General features: G+C 51.5%; 1 protein-coding gene across 1 annotated transcript in view; it reads right to left on the bottom strand.

The window, feature by feature from the left end:
- Positions 1 to 6535: 6535 nt before the first annotated feature.
- The window catches only part of LOC111157040 (cordon-bleu WH2 repeat protein), a 184277-nt gene continuing 163215 nt past the window's right edge, over positions 6536 to 27597 (bottom strand). Inside the window, exons 12-16 of the mRNA XM_022518251.1 lie at positions 23559 to 23653; positions 20528 to 22350; positions 19544 to 19663; positions 18587 to 18832; positions 6536 to 6596 (exon numbers count right to left, since the gene is read on the bottom strand). Of these exons, the coding sequence (XP_022373959.1) occupies positions 6579 to 6596; positions 18587 to 18832; positions 19544 to 19663; positions 20528 to 22350; positions 23559 to 23653 (2302 nt within the window). The 3' untranslated portion in view covers positions 6536 to 6578. The remainder of the gene's footprint in view (positions 6597 to 18586; positions 18833 to 19543; positions 19664 to 20527; positions 22351 to 23558; positions 23654 to 27597) is intronic.

Genomic DNA, 27597 nt, shown 5'->3' with positions numbered 1-27597 from the left:
GCACTGAGATCACACACAGATTCTGAGCTCTCCGGCACACGCTAATGAGACACCAGGGCACAGGACGGGGGCTGCCACTGCCATGGTCTTTGAGCAAGATCCCTGGTTCTAGAATTGGAGCATAGCCCATGCTTCTCAGACCCAGATCGGTTTTGACACAGAGGCTGACCTCAGACTTGTGAAGGTCACGCGTGGGATGCCTTTCAGCAGACAGGTCCTGGGAGTGAGAAGGAACGAACACGTCCTTTCCATGACATGAGAGAAAATGCTCCGTGTCTCAGTCTCCTTAACCAGACTGTATCGTCTGCTGGGGGACAGTGGGGAGAGGGCCAGATGTAGGGGGTCACCACAGTGAGGGCGACCCCAGCTGTGCAAACAATAGCCTCATGTGTCTCGATGAGTTGGTAGATGTCCCTGAGGCTGCTCTTTGGCTGTCAAATGGGTAAAGCAGATTTTTTTTTAAGGATTTTATTTATTTATTTGACAGAGAGAGAGACGGGAAGAGAGGGAGCACAAGCAGGGGGAGTGGGAGAGGGAGAAGCAGCCTTCCTGCTCAGCAGGAAGCCCGATGCGGGGCTCCATCCCAGGACCCTGGGATCATGACCTGAGCCGAAGGTAGGCGCTTAACTGACTGAGACACCCAGGTGCCCTGGTAAAGCAGATTTTCATGAGAGTCTGGTGCTGGGGCGGGAGTTGTCTGGGAACTCTGCTGGGCTGAATCCTGCGAGCTTTTGGGAAGCCCCGGGTGCCTTGGGCTGTTGAGCTCGGCTGCTGATGTGGCTCTGCTTTACAGAAGGGAAGAGAGGAATCGTAGTGCAAGAGTCCCAGAGAAGGAAGGAGGCAGCTCCTGCCCCGTGTGGACGAGGATGCTGCCTGGCCCCCGAGGAATCTTATCCCACTTTTAAAACAAGTGCTCCCAGCACAGACACTGAGCTTTGGACCATTTTGCTGGCTCTGATACATGACCTCAGGCAGCCTCGTGGAGGTTTTGGGTGGTCAGTGCAACTTGTCCCTACTGCAGGGCAGCAGGTGGAGGTGGGCCCAAGTGCTAAAGGATACTCGCCATCTGGGACGAGAACTCTGACCTTTCCTGGTCACCTGCGATTGTCCTCCATGGCGTGTCCCTGTGCTTGCGGCAAGAGGCGATGTGGGGACCACCCCCGCAGCCCTACGGCTTACACAGGCTCTGAGCTGCTTGTCCCCCTGCTCACTCCCGTCGGTTCTGAGCCCACCTTGGCTGAGTCCCGAGTCTCCCAGATTCTGTCTCCATGCTGGCCTGCTCCTCTCCCCCAGCTCTGGGCCCGGCCTGCTGTGCGGTTTGCCTGTAGACCTGCCGGTAATTCTGTTCTCCCTCCCCAGCTGCTCCTTCACTGCAGCCCGGAGACAACCTGAGCTCTGAGCTGTCTCCTGAGAAGGCTTCCTCCTCCCCACAATTGGGCATTGGCTCAGGAGCCATCGACTAAGCAAGTCCTGGAACTGCTTACCCAGCATGCTCTGCTTTAACACCAGGGCTGAGCTGGGCAGACGGAGGGCTACAGGCCGGCAGATCAGGTCCAGAAATGCAGCCTCCACCCAGACATGGGTCAGAAGGGCACGCTGATGTGCTGGGCTCACTGCTTACCCTGGTCTCCCACGTGGAGGCAGATCTGCTGCAGTTCGATGCCCGTGGCAACAGCATCCCGTTTCCAGGCCTGCAGACCCTAAGTGAGTTTGATGTGGCTCCTGTCTGCCACAGAGGCCCGTGGATTCGTGTGCAGACACCACAGCAGCAAGAGGCACCGCTGCGAGATCTGGGCAGTGTTTGCCTATCTCTGCGGGACTGTGTGGTGGTTGGGGAAGGTTTCCTGTGGGAGGCGGCTGGGTTTTGCAGGATGAATAGAAGTTTTCGTGCCCAGCACAGAAGCGTGAACCCATGTAGTGTGTTTGGGGATGTACAAGCAAGCCAGTGTCTGGAGGGTGGGGAAAGTGGGGGCCAGGCGGGTGGCTCGGTGGAGCAGTAGCAGCAGCCACACCATAGCAGGTTCTGAGAAGGTATCAGTCAGAGCTGTGGTTTCACCTTGGCCTCTCTGAGTGGGTCTCCATCAGGGCTGGACTGCAACACAGTATTTGGGGTGGCCTGATGGAGGGTGTGGTGGCACGTGGACGTTGGGGGAGGAGTCCCCAGGGTCTATGCAGGCAGGAGGGACCCGACACCATGGCCCCATCTTGGGAGCCTACGCTGAGGAGGAGGGTGGGAGAATCATGTGTGGATGCCTACATTCGTACCTTGCCTCCTGCTCCTTGGAGTCCACACCCACCTGAAGGCCCAGCGTCTGGGAGCCCAGCAACTTCTAATGCATTTACTTCCATTTACACAGGGATTGGCTCCAATAGGCTGTGGGCGAGCTATGGCCACCTGCCCTTACCTAGCCTCTGCCTGATCAGGAACTTGACTAAACCCCTCATGAGCAGGTGCCAACCTAATTGCATCTTGATCCTTCGGCTTTGAGCACCTTGGCATCTCCGAGGAAATCATAGGGATGGGAGGCAATGGTCTCAATCATAGGGATGTCCTGGGTGTGGAAATAACCCAGTGAGGAATTCACTGGGGCTCCCTCTGAGCATGCTCCTCAGTGGCCCTGCCAGGTGCTCACGCTTCTGGACACTTCCAGTGTTGCTCCCTTCCCAGACCCCCTCACCCCTCCTGCTCCCTGCCCTCCACACTTCCACCCCATGAGGAATGGTGGTAAATTTGGTCAGCTTTATGAACTCTACTGGGCCACTTTTTACATGAGCTGGTGTCTGTGTGCTTAGGGTAGGCTCCTGGCCATGGCCTCTGGTAAGGGTGGAGCTGATGTGGGACCACCCCCAGGAGACTTGGGCATCATGCCCTACTGTCTTCCCTTCCTGGAGCTCCTGGTCCATGAAGCCTCCTGTTTATCTAACTCTGCTCACTGTGAGAAAGAGGTTAAAATGCGCTAAGGACCGAACGTTTGTGTTGCCTTGAATTTAAATGTTGAAGCCCTAATCACCCATGTCATGGTGTTGGGAGGTGGGCTTTGGCAAGTAGTTCTGCTGTTGGCAGTTGGATAATCAGGTCAAGGATGCAGAGTCCCATAATGGGATTAGTGACCTTATAAGAGAGGTGATCTCTCTCTCTGCCACGTGAGGACACAGTAAGAAGCCACCCCTTACCATGTGATCTGCGAGCACCTTGATCTTGGACTTCCAGCCTCTAGAACTGTGAAAAGTCAGTGCTGTTCAATGCCCAGCCTAGGTATTCTGTTATAGCAGCTCGAGCCAAGACAACACATAAGAAACCCGCACGCAACGTGGAGCCCAACACGGGGTAGATCTCACGACTCAGATCATGACTGAAGCCGAAATCAAGAGTTGGACACTCAAGTGACTCAGCCCCCCAGGTGCCCCAAGAAGCTAAACTTTTAAGAAGCTGGAATTCTTGAAAGCTGATAAGAGATGCCATGAAGTAGGTGCCACAGGCTTAAATACCTGAGGGCCACAGGAAGTGGGGAAAACCCAAATCTGGAGGTGGGGCAGCTCTGATGTTTCTGTGTGGCTGGAGGCCTGAGGAGAGTGATGCTGGAAGATATGGGTAGCAGACACCCACCTGTGGAAGGCCCAGAAGGATCTATATAGGCTCATTTTGGGGTACACTTTATGACAGAGGCAGAAAGGAATCGTGAAAAATTCTGATGGAACAAAGTTGGGGCTCCAATCCCACTCCTCGCGACACTCGTTCTGTCATTGAGCACTACTCACTACCTAGTCGGGACCGGACAACAGAAGACCATGGAATCTAGCATCTAAATGGAGACATTAGGACATGAGGAGGTTGCTATCTGTATTGATGCAGGGCTAACAGGTATAAATCAGGTGTTCTCCTTGAGCACATGGGCAATTCCTGTGGACCTGGAAAGACTTTTTAGACCTGCTGCCTGCTCTCCTTGCTGTGGTCAGAAAGGCAGGGATGAGGCAGTGGTGAGCAGCACCATGTAGGAAAGGCAGAGCTAACAGGCAGAAGAGCTTGCAGGGGAGCAGGGAGGAGGGCTTGACGATAGCAAACACACGTCTGGAGCAGGGTCTTGAGGGCAAGGTTGGGTTGCCTCTGATGGGTAGTGGATGGTGAGTGCATTTCTTGCAAGGGGATCACAGGAGGGATGAGCGAGTGCCACGTGCTTTCACCCTGCAACCTGATGCTTGTTCCATAGTGATGTGGGGAACAGGTGGAGGGAGGGAACGTGGGCCATGGGGAGCATTCCAGCCTGAGGAGTTTAGATTCAATGCAGGAGGAATAGGAGCCGAGAATGAGAGGCGTGTCACTGAGTTGTTCCGATAGCTGCTCCGTCTTATTGGACCTGTTTCCTCATCTGGGAAATGGCATCTCTCCACCACTCAGGTTTAGTGGGAACAACCAAGAACAGCTGTGAAAATACTGCAAAAAGATTATATCATGACCCAGAAGACTGTATTGGTACCTGTTCCACAGCTCAAAACCCAAGGCTTGAGCAACAGCTGGAGAGGCAGGACATAACACAGTGGCAACTTATACTAAATTTATACTATGTATGTATACTAAATTTACAAAGAGTAAATTTAGTATAAAGTTGATCCCCTTCCCTCAGGAGCAAAAGAAATCAGGGATGGGGTGCACTCAACTGGACAACCTTTCTCATTCTGGAGGCCCACTTCTGGGCCCACCATGTATGCTCCCCTCTTTCTCTGGCTGGGGAGCAAGGTAGCTCTGGGAAACGTGGCACTGAATTGTATGCAAAGACCAAGGGGTCAGAGGCTGGGAAACTCCATATTTTTGTGTGACCACCCATGCCTCACACTGGCCTCCTAGTTCCTCCAACACACTGAGCAGATCCTGCCACAGGGCCTTTGCACTTACTCTTTCCCTAGCCAGTTACACATCCACTCATGGTCTGCTTTTTTCTTCAGAGTTTTACTCAAACATCACTGTATCACTGAGGACTTTCTTCATCACCTTATTTCACACTACATCCCTTTTCTTGATCTTCTCCTACACACTACTGACTTCTAAATATATTCAATATTTTGCTTACCTTTGTTGCTCATCGTCTGTCTTCTCCCCTGTAAACTAAACTCCATGAGGACAGGGAATCTTGTCTGTTTTCCTTTCTGTTGCCTAGAGGAGTGTAGTAGGCAGTCAAGAATATTTATTCATCGAATTACTAAATCTCTCCTTTCTACTCTGGGATAAAGTCATAAAGTCATGAAATTCACACAACGGCTACAATTTCATTTTTTTTTTTTATTTGTGGCACTAAAAGACACAGAGAGACAGCGTGGCTTAAGAGAGACAGGCTGATGCTCTTGCCACACCGGGAAGGTGAGCGATTGTCTTCAGACAATGTGGAGCAAAAGTTTCCATTCTATGGGACACCTTGATCTGAAACAGTTATGAAATATTAAAATGATCTCACTATATTTGTTGTTCCATTAAGATAGGGATTTTATTTCATGAACTCCTCTTGATTTCTATTCATCACTTAGAGAGCTCTTTTCAACGTAACAAAAGGCTTTAGAGAGAGATGTGGAAAAACTAGCGCTGTGTCTAAACATTATAAATACCGAGGGCAGAATTCTGGGTGCTAAGAAAAGCCTCCTGCATGATACAGGGGTGCTACTGATCGATTGGGCAAAGGTGCCCAGACTGAACCCAAACCGTGAAATACCAGCACAGTTTTGATCCAATCGTGGTGACATGCAAGACACCCAGTGTCCCCTCTTGGTCCAATGGAGGATTTCAGAAGGTTCTCAGGGCAGTCACCAGGCTCCATATATAGCCCTCCCAGGGTTCGGGGCGGCAGGGGGTTCATTCTACTTCCCAGCCTGCTGGGGACGCCTGCAAAGTGGGGCACGGACCGTCTGCACCAATGCCTTTCTGACCTCTGTCACTGCCACCCTTGGAGAATCAGAAACACCTGTTCAGACATCAAGTGTGATTTTATTCTGGATGATAACTGCTGATTTTTTAAAAGCTTAGTTGGTCGGATGATGGTCTGAGACCCTCTGTGAGGTTGAAACCCCACATTTATGAGATTAAAAATCCAGTGATTTCTTTACTCAACGAAGTCATCTTCTGCTCCTTTCTTGCTACCGAGAACATCACAGAGTGTATTACATTCAGATTGTTTCAATTGGTTTAAACATATTTCCTAGGAATTCAAAAGATTTCAAACAGCTACGTGGTCTTAACCATCTCTGTGTGGTAAAATCTCAAAGTTCCAGAATCAGTCTAAGGTCACCATAATTAAGGGTAGCGCTGGGCTCCAGCATTTATAACCCCATTAACCTGCCAACAAGAATAGTTTATTGGCAACTTGAAATATTCAGAGGCAAACGTGTTTCCTTGGCACACACGCCACACAGCTGAGCAGCACCTTGCCCTCCCTTGAAACCATTTTGCAGGACTGAAAATCAATTGTGTGAGTTTGGCCTGTAGACAAGAAAGTTCACCAAATCCCAATGCCCCCTGCCACGCGGCGTCCTCGAGCAGTGACTATGGATGGCTCACAGGTGGGTTTCTGCCATGATCTGATCTTCTCAATGATTTATACGAGCAAGGGCACCTACAGTGGAAAGAGAGCCACAGTTACTCAGGGGACCTGGAGGAGCCAAAGGGCTTGGCCCAGGGCGTGCAGATCTGGGTGCTAAGAAGCTGAGGGCAAGAACATCCTTGCGAGTACTCTTCCAGCACAAGTTTCTACATCAATACCCATTCTACTTATAGCTCCAAGGAGGACATTTCTGGAACAGAAACATGCTTAATGACTTACAGTGACTTGCTCCAGCCAGTTTTTTTTTTTTTTTAAGATTTTATTTATATAACAGAGAGGGAGAGGAAGAGAGAGAGAGAGAGAGAGAGAGAGAGAGAGAGAGAGAGAGAACATGAGATGGGAGAAGGTCAGAGGGAGAAGCAGACTCCCTGCTGAGCATGGAGCCCAATGAGGGACTCAATTCTGGGACTCCAGAATCATGACCTGAGCAGAAGGCAGACACTTAACCCACTGGGCCACCCAAGCACCCCGATAGTTCTTTTTCAAGGAAGAAAGTATGAACCCGCTGGAGAGCTGTAGCACATCCCCCGGTCTCCACCATTCTGCTAGAGCCTGCAGCTGCCCCCAGCCCTCCCAGATTCTGGGATCTGCTGGGGTCTTTCGCTCCTCTGGACAGGCTTTGCATGTGGGGTTTCTCTGTTGGGGATGCATCTTTCCAGCTGGAAGCTATGAGCCCTTCGAGAATTGGTGTACATACTATCTCTAGGGAGAGGCTCTCCTGACCCAAGCCCTTCTCAGGGCTGATGCAGTTACCCCTCATCCTGTCAGTGACCCCAGTCTGCTGTCATGTCTCAGACTCCCTGCACCCTCACTCCTGCAGACTGGCTCACTGAGGAGGAATCATGGGATTCTCACTCCCTCCTCTGGGCACAGACCTTACTGAGTGCTCAGTATTTGTGGCACGAATGAGTGAACGCACAGGCATGACCCCATTCCCCTGGATGCGTAAGCTCCAACTTTCACTCTTGGCCTCACCCAGAATCCTCCTGTTCAACTGCAGAAAGCCAGATTTGTAGAATTTCGAAGGAGTTACTTCAGTGCCTTTAAAGGCTAAAATTAGGGGCACCCAGGTGGCTCAGTTGGTCAAGCATTTGATGCTTGATTTTGGCTCAGGTTATGATCTCAGGGCTGTGAGATCGAGCCCCACATCAGGTTCTGTGCTCAGCCCGGAGTCTGCTTATGATTCTCCTTTTCCCCCGCCCCTCCCCCAACTCAAGGGCGTGCTCTCTCTCTCTCAAATAAATAAATCAGTCTTAAAAAAAAAACAAAAACAAAGGATAAGGTTCAACAGTTTCCAGTTTGAGGAAATTACAAATAAAACTGCTATGTATATTGCATGTGAATACAAGATTATAAATTTACATTTGTTTCATTTCTCTCGGGTAAACACCCAGGGCAGGATGGCTGGATCACGTGGTAGCTACAGCTGTAACTTGAAGGAAGTGCCGATTACATTTGAAGTAGGGGTGCCATTTACATTCCCGCTAACAGGTCTTGAGAGTTCCAGTTGCTCTCCATCTCGTCGATGTTCTGTACTGTCATTTTCTACTAAAATTGTAGCCATTTTAGTAGGTATGTAGTGGGAACCCTGTGGTTTTGACGCGTTTCAATAATCAAGATATGGAACATCTTTTCATATGCTTCTTTACATCTATGTATCTTCTTCAAGGGTTTATTCAAATGTCTTGCCCATTTATTGACTTGTTTGCTTTCTTACAGTTTCTCTATGAATTCTAAATATATATCCCGTATCCAATAAATGTGTTGCCAACATGTAGTCATAGTACGAGGCTTGCATTTTCATTTTCTTAATGGTAAGTTCTTTTGAAGGGCAGAGGGCTTTAATTTTGAGGGAATCCAATTTGTCAATTTGCCCTTTGATGGACTGCGCTTTCGGTTTCAAATTCAAGACATTTTTGCATAAGCCAAGGTCACAAAGATTTTCTCATACATTTTCACTAGAAATTTTAGTTTTCGGTTTCAGATTTAAATATAATTAATTCTGAGTTACATAGTGTGAGGTGTGGATCAAAGTTAATTATTATGCATAAGAACAACAGCTATGGTTGCTATGACAGTTTTGGGAAAAAAAAAAAACAAAAAAACAACTGTCCTTTCTCCACTGAATTGTCTCTATACCTTTGTCAAAAATCAGTGGGTCTATTTGTGGGCTCTCTATTATTTTCCATTGGCCTTTCTGATGTCATTACCAGATTGTGTTAATTACTTTGGCATTGTTATAAGTATTGAAATAAAGAAGTGATAGTCCTCCGACTTGAATTTTTTCAAATCAGTTTTAACTATTCTAAGTCTTTGCATTTCTATCTCAATTTTAGAGACAGCCTGTCAATTTCTAAAAAGAGCCTACTGGGATACTGACTGGGGCTACACTGAATTTACAGTTCAATTTGGGGAGCATAGCCATATTGAGTTTTCAAATAGGAGTTATCTGTCTATCCATTTAGGTCTTCCTGAAATTCTCAGCAATGCTTTGTGGTTGTGTACATCTTTAGTCGAATTCATCCCTAAGAATTAATATTTTTGATGTTCTCAAAAATTATTATTTTAAAAAATCTAGTTTATGATTGTTCACTGCTAATACTTAGAAATACAGCTGTATTTGTAATGCTGCTATATCCTATAACATTGCCAGACGTACTTAATAAACTTAGAATCTGTCCATAGATCCCACTGGGTTTTCTAACATTGACCATTGCATGGTCTATGCAATAGGGATGCATTCCTCTTGCAATAGGGATGCATTCCTTCCTCTCTTCCTTCCTTTCTTCCCTCCCTCCCTTGCCTGCTTACAATGTTAGCACCTCCAGCATCACCTAACGCTGAAGAGAATGCAGATATTCTTGCTTTGTTTCTGATTCCAGGGAGATGTATTCTCTCTTCCATCATCGTCTATGATGTGGACTGTGGGTTTTCCATCGATGCCTTTTATCAGTTATTTCTTTTCCTACATTATAGACGTTTTTATCAGAAATGGATGTTGAATTACCAAATTCTTTTAATGTGTCTATTGAGATTATCAGGGTTTTTCTCTTTTTTTGTTGTTTATATCAACCCAACCTTGCATTCCCACTTGAACATGATGTTACTCTTGTTACATGTAGTTGGATTTGATTTGCTAAATTTCAATTTGGTTTTTTTGCATCTATGTTCATGAGGACTACTGCTCTATAGTTTTCTTTCCTTGTGATCTTTGTCTGGTTTTGGTATCAGGGTAACATTGTTTTTGTAGAATGAGGTGTGGAGTCATCTCTCCTCTTCAGGAAATTCTGAACAAAATTTCTAGAAGTTCAGACGTGCTGCTCGGTGAATGTTACATGTTTGGTAGAACTCACCAGTGAAGTCTCCTGGGCTTGGTGGCAGTGTTTTGTTTGTGTCTGTGTGGGTGGGGGAAGGTTTCTGACTTGTAATTAAATTTCTTTAATAGGTACAGGGCTACTTGGATTATCTATTTTCTTTTGAGTGAGTTTTGATAGCTTGTATCTTTCAAAGAATTCGTCTATTGCATAAAGCTGTTCATAATGTTGCCTTATTATCCTTTTTGCTATGTAGGATCTGTAGTGATATTATATCCCTCCTTCCTGATCTTGGCAGATTGTCTTTTTCCCAATAAGCCTGGCTAGAGGTTTGATCACCTCTATTAGTCTTGTGAAAGAGTAAGCTGTTGGTTTAATCGATTTTGCTTTATTCTTTTTTCTTCATTTCACTGCTTTCTGCTCTGACCTTTGTGATTTATTTTCTTCTGCTCACTCTATGCTCAATTTTTACTCTTCTTTTTCTAGTTTCTTAAGGTGGAAGTGAGGTCATTCACCTGTGGTCTTTCTTCTTTTCTAATACAGCAATGTGCTGCTATAGGTTCTCCTCCACGTACTGATTTTATAGCAGCAAACATTTTATGTCGTGTTTTAATTTACATTTTGTTCAAAATACTTTGCGATTCCATTTTTGAGTTTTTTCTTTGACCCATGAGTGATTAAGAGTCATGTTAATTAGTTTTCAAATATTTGGGATTTTTCAGAGATCATCTGGCATTGATTTCTAATTTAATCCTGTTGTGGTCACAGAACATACATGATAGTATTTAGATTCTTTAAATATAATTATATTAACTGTTTCCATATCCTCATCTGCCAATTTTAACATCTGGGTCTGCTTTAGGGAGGTTTTCATCGATTCCTTTTCAGCATACAGTGTTTCATATCCTCCTGCCTCTTTGTAGCAACGGTAATCTTTGATTGGATGCTCGACACTATCAATTTTACCTCATTGGGTGCCGGATATTTTTGTCTTCCTACAAATATTCTTCAGCTTTATTCTGGGATGCAGTTATGCAGAAACAGTCTGATGGTTTTGCGTGTTGCTGTGAAGAGGTGCTGTGCAGCTTGAGAGCCACACAGAGTCCTCTAGTCTAGCTGTGTGAGCTCCAGGTGCTGCTCCTTCTTACGCTACCACGTGACTCTGTCCTGGCCTCACAAGCATGTGCCCATCACCACTGCACTGACTATTCCAACGGGCCTTCTGCAGTCTCTGGAATTCTCTCTCCATGCTGCAATTTCATGTTCAGGGCTCTGTGCTGTACACCTTAGCTGCCTCGGTGACCCCAGACTCCTAGCTCTGCTCCCCAGCTCAGGGAGTCTGCTGGCCACTGCTGATTTCTTCTTCTTGTACAGAGGCTGGGAAGCTTCCTGTCCCTCAGGGGTCCTGTTTCTTGTTGCCTGCTGCCCAGTGACTTAAAAAAAAAAAAAAGTTGTTTCTTACATTTTATGAGTTTTTGGTTATCTCAGGTGGGATGGTAATTCCAGTCCCTGAAACTTCGTCTTGACAATAAGCGGACATTCCCAAGGATTCAAAGATGTGAGAGTTGAACATACTTGGAAAGCTCTGTTTTACTCCTTTTCCTATTGCTCTGCTGGAGGTGTGGACTGGCCCATGTTCCCTATTCTGGGCTAGCTCCATGTCTTCTATCTTGTCCTCTCTCCAGGCTTGTTCCAGGCTCTCCCTTCTCCAACCAGCCCATGTGCAGCCATGCCAGTGATACTCCTCTTCTGAGCCAGATAATGCAAGTAGCCCTCACGTCACTCCAAAATTCGTGCACATATATGTGTATGCATGTGTATGGAAACACACATATCCTGAGAACCGGGAATTTAAAGCAACTACTTCAGTTTTATTCTCCCCCACTACTTGTCCAAAACCAAACCCAAACTCAGTGGAGGTGAGGACTGCAAAAATGGGTTTTAAACTCATCAGTGCCCTTAAGGTGTGTGGATTTCACCGTCCAAATATTTTATCTCAAAAACGATCATAACAAGTATGAGCCTCTCATAATACACACATAAAATTATTTTGGAGCGAGGTGTACTGGTGTTTATAATTTACTTTAAAATCCAGAAAAAATAAAACTTTGTGTGGGTGGGTAGGGGGTAGATGAGTGGATAGATATGCTAAGTGAAGTCAGTCAGAGAAAGACAAATACTGTATGATCTCAGTTATATGTGTAATCTTAAAATCAGATGCATAGAAGAAGAGATCAGAGCTGGGATTACGAGAAGCAGGGGGTGGAGGGAGAGGAAATTGGATGAAGGCAGTCAAACAGTACAAACGTCCAGTTATAAGACACAGAAATGCCAGGGATATAATACACAGTGTGATGCCTGCAGCTCACACGACTGTAAGTCACGGAGGGAAGCTGTTTAGAGAGTATATCCTAAAAGTTCTCATTACAAGGGAGAAACACCTTTTTTTTTTTTTTCCGGTATTTCCAAGAGATAATGAACGTTAACTTACTGTAGTAGTTATTTCATAATATATGTAAGTCAAGTCATTCTGCTCTATGTCCCAAACTTATACAGCGCTCTGTATCAGTTATATTTCATAAAAGTAGAAAAAAATAGAGGTGCCTGGGTGGCTCAGTGGGCTACGCATCCGACTCTTGGTTTTGGCTCAGGTTGTGATCTCAGGGTTGTGAGACCAAGCCCCGTGTTGGGCTCTGTGCCCAGCGGGGAGTCTGCTTGAGATTCTCTCTCCCTCTGCCCCTCCCCCGTCTTGCACACATTCTCCCTCTCATTTAAAAAAAAAAAAAAGGAAAAAAAAATAATGATGCTTAATAAAGATATCATTTATCAACACTTAAAAAACAGATGCAAAGAATGTGTGCAGACTTCAGAGCGCACGCTCTGGAGTCCGACTCTGCGTGCAGGCTGGGCGAGTCTCAGGGACTGTCTGGCTTGCCAGCCCCTCCCCATATGGGGGCTGGTGGTGTTGGAGCATTTCTGCAGCACAGCAAGCAGCGGGCAGGTCTGCCACATGCCTCACTCACCATCCACCCCTGTCATCCTTCCTTCCGCTGAGCTTTCCAGTAGACGAGTTGGGGTGACAACTGAATGAGGGTTTGGGGTGGGGCCGGAGATGGCTCTGCGTGCCTCTGTCACCTAAAGTCAGGCACCCCGGGAGAAGCCGCCTTTGGAGAGCGGCTCCGTGCTGCAAGGCCAGTCTCTCAGGGTGCAAAGTGTACAGGGTGGAGGGGGGGTTCGGGCTGGTGGGGCAGTTGGAGAGCAGGGCTGTGAAGCTGGGAGGGGCTGGCCCTCACCTGCTCTCCTGGAGGCAAGCCCCCTTCTGGCGGGCCAGAAACCTGAGAGCCGGAGCCCTGCGCTGGCGAGTGAGTGAATCGATGGCTAGCTTGGAGACCTGGGTGGAGACCATGCTTGCCACCGCCAATATCAATATGATGGCTGAATCCGGATCTGGAAAGTCCTCGGCAAATTAAGGCCATATTTAGAAGAGAAAAGGAAAACTCCCCAGTGTTGTATAAAAATGGGAATTACACGAGGGCAGCACTAACATGCTCTGGCTCAGATAATTCACAACAGGGCTGGTTCAGTTAAGTACACGTGTGGCATAAACCACACTGATGGCCACTGGTGTCGACCCGAATTTAAGCCACGTCAGTAAGTGACCGCTCTCTGGGCTGAGGCAAGGGATAGCTCTGCTTCCTGAAAGATCCTCTTTTGTTTTGGTTGGACAAGAAGAAAATCAATGAAGGGACACAGCTTAGAGGTCAATCCAGAAAGCTGTGAAAATATCCAAGTTTCATGTTGTTTTCTCGTCTGCTGAGGAGAATGATGTTTCTATGGAAAGAGGTAAAAAGGGACAGTGGGAACAGGGAAATGGCATCCAGGGGGAGGAAAGGAATCATCAGAGCCATAGAACTCGCTAGCAAGCTCCCGTCTCCCAGAGGGCACAGATGAGCTCTGGGGCGCTGATGAGCTGCTGGGCAACTTTGTGGACTAGGAACGGGACCAGTGAGGGAAGACACGGGATAAAAAGAACTCCTCTAAGTTTCCCAAGGAAAAGATGGTGTTTTTTTCCAGCTTGAGGTGGATTCTTGGCGAGATGTTCTAGTGATGATGGAGTAGACGAGTGATGGGCGTATGGATGTGGGACGCGCTGGGGTTCCTAGGTGGGAGCCAGCAAACATGAAAGGGAAAGGGTGAGTTTGTTCTCTCTGTCCCTCTCTGAGTAACTGGTACCGAGTGCCCACTGTGTGCCAGGGCTGGGGTCCAGTCTGATAGGAGGGGCATTGGTTATTCTAGAAGTTAGAGTTGTGCTTTGATCCTAAGGGACCTGGCGGGATGCTGTGAGGGAGGGAGCCAGTCCAGCCTGGTAACTGAGGGGGACTTTCCGAGGGCTTCTCCTTCATGCACACACATATGGGATGGGTGCGGGGTGGCTGGTAAAACATGGGGGACAGTGTGCCAGGAGCAGGGGGTGGTGTTTGTGAGGGCCCTGGGCGGGGAAGCCACTGAATTGGTGGCTTCTCAGGACAGGTTCCACATGTCCCCCTGCAGGAAGAACAGGTCACCTGGTAGATCTGGACGGGGCAGAAGGATCACACGGCAAGAGGCAGCACAGCCGGAACGGACCCTCCTGTATCTCTGAACTAGTCCACTCTAACCAAAACCTACTCCAGGCTCACAGAACAAGCTGCCCCAAGCTGGCATGGGAGGGAATTCTGGCTCTGCTGGTTTCCTGTTCGGACACAAGTCACTGTTTCCGGCCACAGGAACGTGGCTTCTCTGACCCTCCAGGGAAGACACCTTCTGGCTTGGAGGAAAGAGGTGTGCTGCTGCTCTTGGTTTCTGTCCTGGCGTGGGGTCTCCCAGGCCTTTATGGTGATGGCATCACCTGTCTGATCATGTCTCATGGGGGTCTACGGTTGAGGCCAAGCACCGACACGCGTGTGGTCGGCACCGGTCCTTTCCCGCACTGGGAGTGCGCCCACGTGGAGGTGGGTTCAGCATCTGTGCCCACCTAGTTAAGGCCCAGGGTGAGTCACGGCATCTGTGCCCCGCTTGCCTGTCTGAGGGATGGAAGCCACCGCCTTCACGCCCAGGAAGGTGACAGAGCACGGGCCTGGAGGAGAGCCAGGACACACAGGCAGTGGCTCTGGGGTGTTCATCCCGTCCCTGGCTTGGCGAGAAGGTCCCACGGTCAACAACCGACTTCACACCCTCTCCCATGAAGGCACAGACATGGCCTTGTTCACCTTTCTGTCATGAGCAGGACCACAGGCCCTGGACCCTGGGGGTTTCTTAGGAAATGCTTGCAGAGTGTGAATGTTTTAAATCTAAACACAGATGCAGAGGGGGCTTGGAGTTCATTCCAGGCTCCCGAAAGAACGCATTGAGAACAGACCACTGAGGGCTGTCCGATGCAGAGAGGTCGCCCCGTTCCTGTGAGTGTGGGATGGAGTCTGGGAAGGAAGTGGGTGCTGGGCTGCCCATCTGAGCCCTGCCCTCAGGCACAGAAGGTGTGTCCCTGGAGAAGGACCCACGGATGGAGTGGGACTGCAAACGCTATGACCTGGAGGTGGAAATTTCTCTGATTGCCACAAATACAGAGGAAGAAAAATTATTTCATTCACACCAGGAAGGCAAATGTACTTTTAATTGCCTTGAAAAATGACAGTAATTTTTTTTTTTTTTTTTTTTTAACTAGGCTCCAAGCCTGGCATGGAGACCAACAAGGGGCTTGAACTCAGGACCTTGCGATCAAGACCAGAGCGGAGATTAAGAGTCAGATGCTTAACAGACTGAGCCAGGTATGTGCCCCAATGCCAATCATTTTTCAGGCGATTATTCTGTATGTGTCCAACTGACCCTTCTGTCTTTTACTCTAAGTAGCATCTCCTGCCAGTGCAAACCTTGTCTCACAGGTGGGGGCACTGATCATCTGAGTTTTAGCCCCGCCCATCCTGCCTCTTTGAGAGTCCGCCCAGGATGCCTGGGCACCCCAGTTAGGAGGAGGAGGAGGTTGGATTGACTTCTGGAGGAGGGCAGCCAGTAAACTCATGGCTGGAGCCCACACACCAGCCCTGGGAAGGCCAGTAACATCTCTCAGGTCCACGAAGTCCTCCTGGCCACACCTGACTCGGAGCCCTCACCCAACACCCAGGGGCTGGTGAAGGAGGATCTGCACACACTGAGTGCCCACGGAGAGCTCGGCCCTCCCTGTGTGGACCCCAGAGCCCTGCATTTATCACCTTTTTTTAAGGTTCTACAACTCTAACAGCCCAGAAGGGAAAAGGAAGCAGAAGAAATAGTAAGCAAAGTGTAAATGATTTGAGATTCACCTGCTGTAACACACAGCCCAGAGAGCATGTGCGGCAAAGCCAGCGGAGATCCGTAAGGTCCACGGCCGGCAGACTTGTGAGAAGAATACATAGGCGGACACGTGGACCACCCAGGGCCTGCCCTCCAGGGTCCCATCTCTGTCAGCGGGTCTTACATGAGTGATTCTGAGATGCAGAGTGCAGGGGCGTGGAGGGGTCCCAGGGTCACCAGATAGAGCAGTGACTCAGTCCTGTACGTTCAGCTCTGAGGTCATCCATGCACATGGCAGCACAGTTGGGCAGAGCGGTGACAGAGAGCAAAGGGACATGGTCCCCCGTGTCACACTCCTCCTGGTCACTTTTGCCCAAGGGCGTCTTGTAAACTGTTCAGGCCATCAAAGTCTCAGGTGTGCCGTAGAAATACGACGGTCTAGACCTTCCCGGGACGGATAAGGCGGGTCACAGCACCTCTGCTTGTCCAAGAAGCAACCCACCGGAAGCCTTTCGAATGCGGTCTGAAGCCACAGAAAGCAGCGATGGTGAGAGAGAAGAGCCTGGCCTCAGCCGCAGCCAGAACCCGGTGGCTCAGGACCTCTCCGGCAGCCTCCCCGCTCCCGAGCTTTGGTCCAGACGCACGCGGTCCCAGCTGCGCCCCCCACTGCCCTCTGCCCTGTCCGCGCCCCCCCCCCGCCCAGTCCCCAGCATCGCTCCGGGCCTCCTTTCTCAGGGCACAAACGACTTCCTGCTCCTCCATGCAACTCCTAAACTTGGATTTTTCTTTCTCTCCGGAAGTCCGAGCCTGAGGGTTAGACTTGCTGTGGTCTCCCACCGCCTATCTGTGCCCCTTCAGGCCAGCTTTCCAGCTCTCTGGGCCCGGCTCCCTGGACAGGGTGACAGCTATTCTGGAAAGATCCAGAAATCCGTCCACGAGCTGGTGTCCAGTCCGTGGTCAAACAAGCGTTCAGCGTTACCCGAAGTCCAGCACAGGTGCAGCTGACGTAGCTGAGTAGCTCCGCTCTGAAAGTGAAGTCACTGGGCAAACACTAGGAACCTGCAGCTCGGAGGCCCACCGCCCACCCCCAGATCCGAATCAGGACGGAAATGTCAGATGGATTCCACTCCAAGAACCTCGAACTCGTACCGCAGGATCAGCTGGGCCAGCAGGCCTGACAGCCGATGTACGGGTCCCTCCCACGGGCCACACGAACACACAGCTGGGACTGCCTCATGTCACACAGGGACGACACCTGGGGGTGGTGCACGAGCAGGAACGATGCGGGGAGCGGCCAGGTGGTGGGGAGGTCAGGCCATGCGTGCACTGGGTAAGACCACTGACCATCTCTGGGCTTGAGCGAGGACTGCCCATCGTGGGCTTGCTGCCTTCGGGGAGGGGGTCTTCTCCCCTCTCCTCTGCTGTCGCAGGCTCCCGCGGTGGGGGGGGAGGTGCAAAGAGCAGCAGGGGAGTGATCTGCCAGCAGCTCTGCCCTGTCCCGAGGGCCACTTCCTCTCCCACAGTGGACACCTGCTTCCCAGTACTTTCCGTGTCCTCACGGAGCCCTGTCTGCATCTGGTCCTATGGGACCAAGGCTGAGCCACTCAGGTTTTCTGAACCTCATGCACTTTCCATATGCACCAAGGGTCATCTTAGTCCTGACCTCTTGAGGTCCCCGTGAAAACAGGAGCTTACAATCTGGAGATGGTCTCGCATGAAATAATACCTCTCGCCAGCCTCCCTATCATTAGCAGAACTCCCCAAACCCACCAGCAATGGGCAGGGACAGAGAATCAGTCCGTGTCCAGAATCATTTTGGAGCTGAAATTGATCCCAGAAGCCACGCAGCCGGGGAGTCCTTGAGTCTGGGATTCCCACTGTGGTGGCACAAACACCACTGCTTTGGGGAGCGTGGGGTGACAGACGTGGGGGCCGGTGTAAGACCCTACGGAAGAAGCCGCAGAACAGGAAGCATAGGCTCTGCCCAGGGGGCTTTAAACTCAAGCATTTGGAACACAATGCTAGCCCTCCCCCACAACCAGAAAAAAAGAGAGAAAGAAAACACGGGAAATATGCTGAGAGCCTCAGTCCAGGCTGAGGACCACAAGGGTGACACGCGCTCTCCATGGGCCACTGCCTACATCCCCGACAGACCATAGTCAAGAGTGGGTGGTGAGACGCAGTTAGGGGTTCCACATGTGGTGGGGGCTCCCTGCTTCTCCAGGAGCTAGTTTGTGGGCCGACCCCAACCTGGTGAGGGCCAACTCCCTCTGGTCCCCAGGGTGAGGGACACGGGTGATCATCTCACTGCCGTGTGGCTCCCGGGTGGCCTCCCCCACACCCCCGCCCCCCACGAGCGCTCGCATGGTCACTCACTGTCACCTTTCTCAATCTTGCGGCCCCCATGCCGGAGCGGATGGCGTCCATCAGGGCCTGCCTGGCTTCAGCGGGGTCTCCGGAGCTGGACCTGGCTGCCGTCCTGGACGCGGAGGGAACCTGTGTGGCCGATGGGGGCGGGGGCGGCAGGGAGGGCGGGGGCTGAAGGCCAAGGTCACGCCGTCCAGGTGGCTCCGAGGACGGCTCGGCGTCCCGGAAGCTCCGCAGCTCCTCAGAGGCGAAGGATGACACCTAGCGATGAGATGTGCGGTGATGAGGTCCCAGTGGGCCTTCTGGAAGGGCCGCATGCCCACGGCCTCACGGAGCCCACAGCAAGCCCGGAGGGGTGAGAGCTGCTGCCTGCGCCTTCCTGAGAACTCCCTGACCTCCTGCCTTGCCTTGGTGGGGGAGGACAATCCGGAGGCCGCCCTGTCCACTCCGACCAGGTGTCGGGGAGTAAAACTCCCACCATGCTCTTCCTTGGATTCTGCAGCTGGAAGCTGGACGACACTGTCCTGCTCCTAAGGTCGGGGCCACCTGGGCTCCCGGGGCTCTGCCACGTCAGCCAGAAGACCAGCGACTTTGCCCTCAAGGAGAGACAGCCCTGCGGCCACACTGGGTGCCCGAGAGCTCGGGAAATGCTCCATGCCAGGTGGACATGTGGGGGGGAGGGGACAGCTCCCGGGGGCCTGGCCCCTCCCCTGCAGGGGCTGCCCTCCGCGCCAGCCCCCTCCCCTGCAGGGGCTGCCCTCCCCGCCAGCCCCCTCCCCTGCAGGGGCTGCCCTCCGCGCCAGCCCCCTCCCCTGCAGGGGCTGCCCTCCGCGCCAGCCCCCGTCGTCCTGCGTTACCCACGCTGACGGTGACGCAGCTGACACTCAGGACACGGGAGCGCTGGCCCGGCTTCTGCAGACCTGCGTGGGGACCGGGTGCGGGGCCACCCCCCACGGGACGCCCTCCTCTCACCTGCCGCAGGCTGCAGGCACCGCGGTGCCCTCGGATGGCCGCCAGCAGCGCGGAGCGCTCGCCCGCTGTCTCCGTGGAGCACGGCTTCCTGGGCCCTCCCTCGGACGTGTGCTCTGAGATCTAGAATAGTCAGTGTCGACCCAGGTCACCGGGAAGAAATGCTAAGTCGGACAGCACCGGGGGACAACGGCACTACCTAGCAGCTGAGGGCTCTAGGAGGGTCAGCCAGCCCCGCATTAGAAGGAAGAGGTTTTCCCACGGGACAGTAGCCGAGGTAAGACTGCATGTTGACCTTAGGGCAGCTAATGAGCAAAGGGCAGGCGTGCGGGCTGCTGGTACGGCCGCTGCCCTCCCGAAGACCATGCGCGCTTTGAAGTCCTGCAGACCCGAGTGAGAATCCTGGGCCCCCAGCTGCTGGCGGTGTGGCCTCGGGCCAGCTCCCCTGATTGTGCTCTGCCTCAGCTGCTCATCTGAGAAGTGGAGCGGACAGCTCCCAGTGCGGGGCGTTGGGGCCGAATGCCTGGCTGGGGAGGGAATGTCCCACACTGTCCCAGTTGCTACTGAACAATGACAGGTTGAGCTGCCAGAGGTGTGGGAACATCAGGCAGGAGTGACCCTGGCCTGACTGTTCACGGACTCACACCATCGTTCCCGGTCCAGTTAGGGGACACCCACCCCCCACCTCTCTGCTCCCCTGGGCCCAGATGTGGAACCTTTATCTTTGACATCTTTCCCCAGGGGAGTCAGGGGTTTAAAGGCAATGGGACAACCCCAAGCCCGTTGGTTTTTCTCTCTTCTGTGGTTCTCAACCCTCTAAGGCCGAGAGACGAAGCCCTCGGTGGAAATTAAACCCGAGCATCTGGTTCCTTGTTCCGTTAGCCCGCCCCTCCCCCAAGGCCCCAAGGATCTGCGTGGGGAGCCCCTAAGCATGGGTGGATATGGAAGGTGTGTCTGTGCGCCAACGGCAGGTGACTGGCCGCTCACCTTGCGAAGCCTGTCCTTCCCTCCCGCCGAGTGGATGGCTTCCATGAGAGCGCTGTGCAGCGACGTGTCTTTTGGGGCTGGCCTCTGGACCACGGGTCGGAATTTCTTCTTTGGCCCAAAGATGCTGGATGGCAACGTACCGTCCGTCTCAGGCACGTCTGTGCACAACAAACTGGGCTTTTCCTCATGCTCTGGGGGCTCCTGTTGGGCGTGGTTATTCGTGCCGGACCCTCTCGGAGAGCAAGGAGGCTCGGCGTGGATGGGGACCCACTGGGAGTCATTCACCAGGGTCCTGCCCAGGGTCTGATCGTCTCCTGGGCAGGGAGGCGGGGGCTCTGGACCGTCCAGTGTGTACTTGGAGGCAGAAGCTGAGCTGGTCCCGGGGTTCCTGGTGCTCAGCTTTCCCCTGAGGCTCCAGCTCTGTGTCACAGAAACGTGATTCCTGACGGGCGGGACGTGGGGACCTCTGTGGACACCAGCAGAACAGTCTGGAGTGCACAGCTTTCCCGGAGGGCTGCTGTCCTGTGCTCTGGGCAGGGCTCCTACTGCCGAGGCTTCACTCTCGGTAGGGGAGCGTGTGTCTGGGTATGGCCTGGGGGCCGTGCCATCTCTCCTCACAGGAGGTGGTCCGTCCAGCTCTGGTGCTCTGCCTTCCCAGGTCTCCTTGGCATGCCCATGCTTCCTCACCGTGTCAGCAGGGGCTTTCTGGGGCCCCATCTTCTTGGCAATGGCAGAGGCCACGTACTGACTGGACGTTCTTCTCTGAGGCTTGAGAAATGGGACTTCTGTGGTGTTCGCTGCTGGCACTTTCCCATGACCAGGGGCTTGCACGGGTGGCCGGCTTCCGCCCTCCTCTGGATGTCTCCCCTCTTCTCCATGGGCAGACTGCTGCGGGGGCGATGTCACTTTGGGGCCTGGGAGTCTGCTTTCTTGAGGCTGTGGCTTTGCTGGCGTGGCGGCAGTGGGGGTCCTCTTGGCGGAGCCCTCCGTGGGCTGGCCAAAGTGTTTCTCTAGGGAGTTGGACCTCCAGAACTCTTTGACCTTTCCAATGGGTTGGGTTTCCGAGTCAAGGGCGGACGGTGACAGGGCTGTGGTCCTGCCCCTGTTCACGTGGGGATTCACCAGATTCCCGAGCTCATCAATCTTGATGGCACCCGTTGAGAGCGAGACCCCTCTGTCATAACACCTCATCTCTGATTTCGGAGGAACGATTTTATACGTCGTGAGGCCGTATCTAAGTCCGTAACGTCCCCCTGGGTTTTGGCCCCGTTGATACCACGATGGTGGTGCCGAGCCACAGCTCTTACCCTCGCCTTCCCTGTCCCTCACTGGCTGGGCACTTGCCTTCTTGCTGGCCTGTGTCTTCCCACCGAGGGCAGAGCCAGGCCCCTCGCTGCTCTGTTCTGCATCTGGGCTGTGCATGGGAAACGCTGCAGTCACCTTGGGCTCCATTTTAGTCAGATTCACAGCCTCAGAGGAGTTGGATGGGGCGGGTTTGCTTTCTTTCCCGATGTCGTGGGGAGGAGCGGGTGAGCTGGGTCCTTCTGCCTTCCTTCCCTGTTGCTGGCTGTGCTCCCCCTGACGTGGTGGTGGTGGGGTTTCCAGGCCCACTGTGCCCCCCAGGTCAAAAGAACCAGCGTTGTTGTTTCTATTGGAAAACACCCCCGAATCTACAGGGTCGTCGAAAACCTCCCCGATGAAGGTGACTGGGATTGTGTCCTCATCGAACTCGGGGACGGTGGCTTCTGGCACACAGGGAGGGGACACGCCGTTCATGGAGCCTGTCGGCAGACTGCTGCTGGCTTCGGAGCTCTCTTCCAGTTCTGCAAAGGAGGACAGACACACGTCTTATGGATTGCCACCCCGGTACGAATCCCAAGCCGATGACTTACTGTAATCACACCCTGGCTTTGACCTTCCTGAGGTTATTTTTGGGTAAGTTGTTTAGGTACATTTTAAAGTGCCATTTCAATTGGTCACTTACATACACCTGGGGCCCCCATTTCCCCTCTGATGGCTCAACAGAGGAGCTCTCTGCACAGCTGCCGTGTCTCAAGGTAAGGCGTTCAGGTACAACATTTTGCCAACATCCGTGGGTTGCAAACGAGATCTGTAAACCTGAGCCCCCTGGAAAGGCTGTCTCACACGGAACACAAAGGTGGGTTTTGGGTTTTGACCTTCAGCTTACTCGCGTTCATCAGAAGCACCACAAACCCCATGGGGGAGAAGTGCTCGCACATCTGGAGAGGCAGATGACTAACTCTGGGCACTACCTCAGAATTAGCCCTAAGGGACACAGTGGGTTCCCTGGTCAGAGCCAGAGGGACACGGGACGACCATTTCAGCTTTTTCAGCTCTGTCAAGCACATCTTAAGAGGACAGAAGGCCGACAAGCCAGTAGACTATGGATGAGCTCCGCACTCCGTTTCGTTCTGGTATCTGTTTGAAGGCATGGCCCATACCGAAATTTCTGGATTACCGTCACCATGCGCCCTTATTTGAAAGATTCCTTGATTGTCTACTGAGATCGTCTGCATCTGCTTTGGCCATAAAGCATCACCTTCCCCACACCTATCTGTACCGCAGCAAGCGTTCCACCATTAACGGGTTCACCGCTGAGGCCGTGTGCACTGCATTTCCCTCCGAGACGTGCCAAATGTCAGCAAACCAAGTGGCGCAAGTCGTCGTCGGAAACCTGTTTGCCTGTGTCCCCCAGTGCTTCCCAAACTCATCCGGCACTGTAGAACTTTGTTTTCTCATGTGTGTAGAACCCCCCCCCCCCCCGATGCACACAAACAGCACCACCCAGAGCACTGGAGCCACGGTTCAGAGTGTCCACAGTACGTCCTGCAGCCCTGATGGGAAGCCATTTCGAGAGCTGTGCTCACCTGCCTGCCCCTACACCCGGGCTTTCTTCTGCAGGAACTGGGTTCCTCCCACCCGCCTTTCCCGCCGGGAGCCACAGCAAGCATAACCCCCAGAGCCTACGGCCGCCCAGCGTAACACTAGCAGGACAGACGGTCGTGCTCACCTTCCAGCTCCTCATCCAGCTCCTCGAGGGTCTTCTGGAACTGCCCAGTGAGAAACAGGTCTTCTTCGCCACTGGAGGTTATAGTCACTTCGGGTCTAGGGAGGACCAGAGAGAAAGGAAGGGCGTTCGTTTTTCTCATCCTTTATTTCTTTTCTCTTTTCTGGGACTGTCCAAGGAAGGCACAAGTTCATGCACTTCTGTACTCATGGGGTCCTGTTGCTCTCGGGGCTGCTGGGATGCAGTGGGGGTGTGCACGTGTGCGCACACATGCATGTGTGAGTGGTAGCAACAGTTATAATAGGGACAGTGATAACCGCCTTCCCCCAAGACTGGACAAAGCACCCCCAGGGAGGGCTGCCTGCTGTCCCTCCGTTCCAGGCACGCCCCAGGCTGCAGACACAGGACTTCTGCACGAGTGGTCTTATTACAAACATTACAAACAATTTATAAGGCAGGTAGGATTCTCGTTGCTTACAGATAGGAAACCAGGTGCCCAGACACTAACGGATCCAGCCAAGTTCACATGGGCTCAAACCCTGGGGGAAAGCCGGCCACCTCCACTGTCCAGAGACACCATGTGGCCCCACCACCTGGACATCCAGGAAGATGCCAACCCGCCTGCTGAGGGGAGCCGGAACTCGCCTTATTTGCGTCACTGGGACAATAGCATCCACGGGACGTCCAACGTCAGAACAATTTCAACGCAGCCTTTGCAAGGGCTCTTGTCTCTGTTTTGGCTGCGCGGAGAACAGAGACATGTCGAGGGTAATTGTCTGTCTTCAGTGAAAGCTGAAGGTCTTTTCCGCTGATTGTTAAAATTGAGGACCAATTTCCATCATTGCTAATCAGGCCCAGCTAATGATGCATGAAATGTGCTTTCCACAATCCTCACTTACGTAGCAAAGTTCGTGTTCTGATAAATGAATCTTTCTTACTTGGTGGCTGTGTCCTTTTGGGAGCGAGGAAGCAGCATCCAGATTAGTCTCAGCTAATGTCCTCTGACAAGCCAGACAAAAGGGTCTGGTTTTGTGTGCATGTGGGCCAATTAATAAGGACCGAAAAGAGCAAAGACGGCCTTTGCTACTGCTGTTGCTTGGACTGGAATTGAATGCATTTTATTAAAGCTGTGGTTTTCTCTTTTATGGACCCTTACGGTTTAAGTGTATTTCACTTACATAGTTAACAAAAATATGTACGGAGAAAAAAATGAATAGCGCTATGTAAAATTATATTTGCAACTGAAAACGGTACTTTTATAATACTCGATCTTCATTTGGGATGCTTAAGGCTCAGCTAAACAAAATTCTACATGTACTTTTGCTTCAAAGTACTGCAAATACTTCAAAACGTGCTAAGCCATATCGCTTCATGAGAACAGAGTGATCTTAATGAGAGTTAAACACCGATTTAAAATAAGAATCCCACTAATGCTATCATTTTATACATGTTAAACTAGAAAGTCATGGCAAGCTGATGAAATGCGGGGAAGCTGAAACCCTCACACTTGTTGCTACCGGCACGGGATGGAAATGCACATCGAGAAACAAAACGTCACTTTAGCTTTGTAGGAACTTGGTTCACGAGTCTCTTTTGGTAGTTTGCCTTAAGGAAATGATCCTACAGCAAGCAAAAGAGAAACACAACAGTGTTCATCGAATTTATGCGAGGAATTCCAAAGCATCTAGCAACACTGCGTGTTGATTTCAAAGGGCATTAAAATCAGCCGATTTTGAACCTGGAGTCAGTGTGGAGTCACAGCTCAAGGCTGAAGGGCAGCATGTTACGTGAAGAAATCAAGACACACGCATGGGAGGAGCCTGATGGTCTGGAACCAGCAAACGCCCATGGACAAGGGTAGAAATTTAGACAACCACCACCAACCCCTGGGATTTGTTGAAATGAATGAACTACAGGAGTCTGCTATCCCTTTTGTCTTAGAAGTATACTCATTTTGGTACAGGACAGCTTGGACAATAGGCAATCTTTAAGATATTTTTAAAGATTTTATTTATTAGAGAGAGAGAGACAGAGAGCAGGGGGAGGGGCAGAGGAGAGAGAGAATCTCAAGCAGACTCCACACTGAGCGCGGAGCCTGACATGAGGCTCGATCTCACGACCCTGCGATCATGACCTGACCCAAAATTAAGAGTCGGACGCTTAATAGACTGAGCCACCCAGGTGCCCCAGTAGGCGATGTTTTAAATGTCCAAATTAAAAATAACCCTTTGGGCCCTTTCTGACCATGAAAGAGAACTCTTTTTTTGCAAAGTAGTTCACATTTTTGGGATATGGTGCATGATTTGCACAGTACATTATTTTATTTCATTATCAGTGCTTAACAATCCCCGTGAGTCTCAGTCAGCCTGAGCTGCCCCCTAAAAAGCCATCGGTAGCCAAACCCCAAGGGCTTGGGGCTCCTCAGCCGTTCCCCATCCCTCCACAGTCCAAGCCTTCCTGCTGAAGTCTGGGGACCCTACCCGAGTTCTAGAGTTCTAGTCCCTCCTCCCTGCTTCTGCTCTCCTGTGCCCCCTTTCCTCTGCCTGCCTCAGATTCCCCGGATGCTGTCACTCAGTCCCATTCCAAACCCCTCCCCACCTTGCACCTCCCGCGGCCCTGTGACCAGACCCTCCGATGTGGGCTGGCCTCCTTGGGGCCCTGCCTGCCCAAGGGGACGGAGTGGACACGTGATGGGAGCTGCCGGCCTGGGAGGGAGGGTCTGTCTAGGGTCCTTGGCTGGGGTGCTGCCCCCAAGGCTGTTGACCCACTTGGCTCATGCAGCCAGCTCCTCCCATAATGCAAAGCAGGGGAACCTGTGCCCTGGGCCCCGACCTTCTCGCGAATGTTTTCTGGAAAAAGCCAAAGCCAATGTCAACGTATCTATTGCCAGTGTAAAATCCCATGAGGGAGACATTGAGTGATATTTGCTTTTCCTTCCTCGCCCACTGCTCTCTACTTGCCCCCAGAAGATTGGTTACGGATTGTAACTATTCCTCTGTCCCTGCACAGACCAGTCCAAAGCCCTTCGTCCCTGAGCTTGGAGGTCAGCGTTCTGTGGGCTGAGCAGGAGAGCCCGACAGTGTGTCCCTGGAATGGAGAGCTGACAAGAAGCAGCCACTTCTGCGTCGTTGAAAGTGAACGCGCACAGATGCTCCTCTCCCGGGCACCATCAAGTCCCCCCACGTACACCCCAGCCTTCAGACAGTTTGGCGTTGACAGTCTGTTTTGGCCAAAGACCAAGAAAAACAAAGCGCAAACACACACAGTGCAGACGTTCTGATACAGGGTCGTACACCCTGAATAAACACGATCGGCAGCATTTTCTCACACCGAGTGCAGCCGCAGAGAACCCAGCTTGCGGTGACTTCTGCATCCAGTGTGAGGGACAGAGGGCAGGGGGGCGAGGGCGTCAGGGGGACCGAGCCCCCCATGCGGCCCACAGCCTTGCCAGCTTCTGGCGATAGGATACGTAGGAGCAGTTGTGTCAAAACAGCCCCAGATAGATTTGTTTTTTTTTTATTGTCAATTTATATGAGAAAGAATAAAAGAGCATGGGCTGATTCTGACCCAATGAGGCTTGTGGGGTCATTTCTCTCTCTTTTTTTAAGATTTCATTTATTTATTGGAGAGAGAGAAACTAGGAGCAGGGGGAGAGGCAGAGGGAGAGAGGCAGAGGGAGAAAGAGAAACAGACTCCTCGCTGACCAGGAAGCCCGATGCGGGGCTCTATCCCAGGACCCTGGAGTAATGACCTGAGCCAAAGGCAGATGCTTAACCAATGGAGCCATCCAGGTGCCCTGGTCATTTCTCTTTCTGATGTAGCCAAAAGAGTTTCCTTAAGTAATTTATCCAATGGCAGAATTAAGAAAAAAAAAAAAAAGTCTGAGAGGAAAAAAGATGTCCCTTTCAGGTAGCAATTCAATTTGTTGAGGACAACCAAACTGACTCATGCATTTTCAAAACAATTACTTGATAAACAAAAGGCAAGAAGCTTGGGAAAGTCTACAGCTGATGGCAATCATATGTGTGCAACTTCCCTTTCC

This window comes from Enhydra lutris, unplaced genomic scaffold (genome assembly GCF_002288905.1).
Source record: "Enhydra lutris kenyoni isolate GAN:26980312 unplaced genomic scaffold, ASM228890v2 scaffoldscaffold51, whole genome shotgun sequence".
Taxonomy (NCBI): domain Eukaryota; kingdom Metazoa; phylum Chordata; class Mammalia; order Carnivora; family Mustelidae; genus Enhydra; species Enhydra lutris.
Note: the sequence above shows the minus strand (reverse complement) of the source record. Positions and strands in the feature narration are given on the sequence as shown.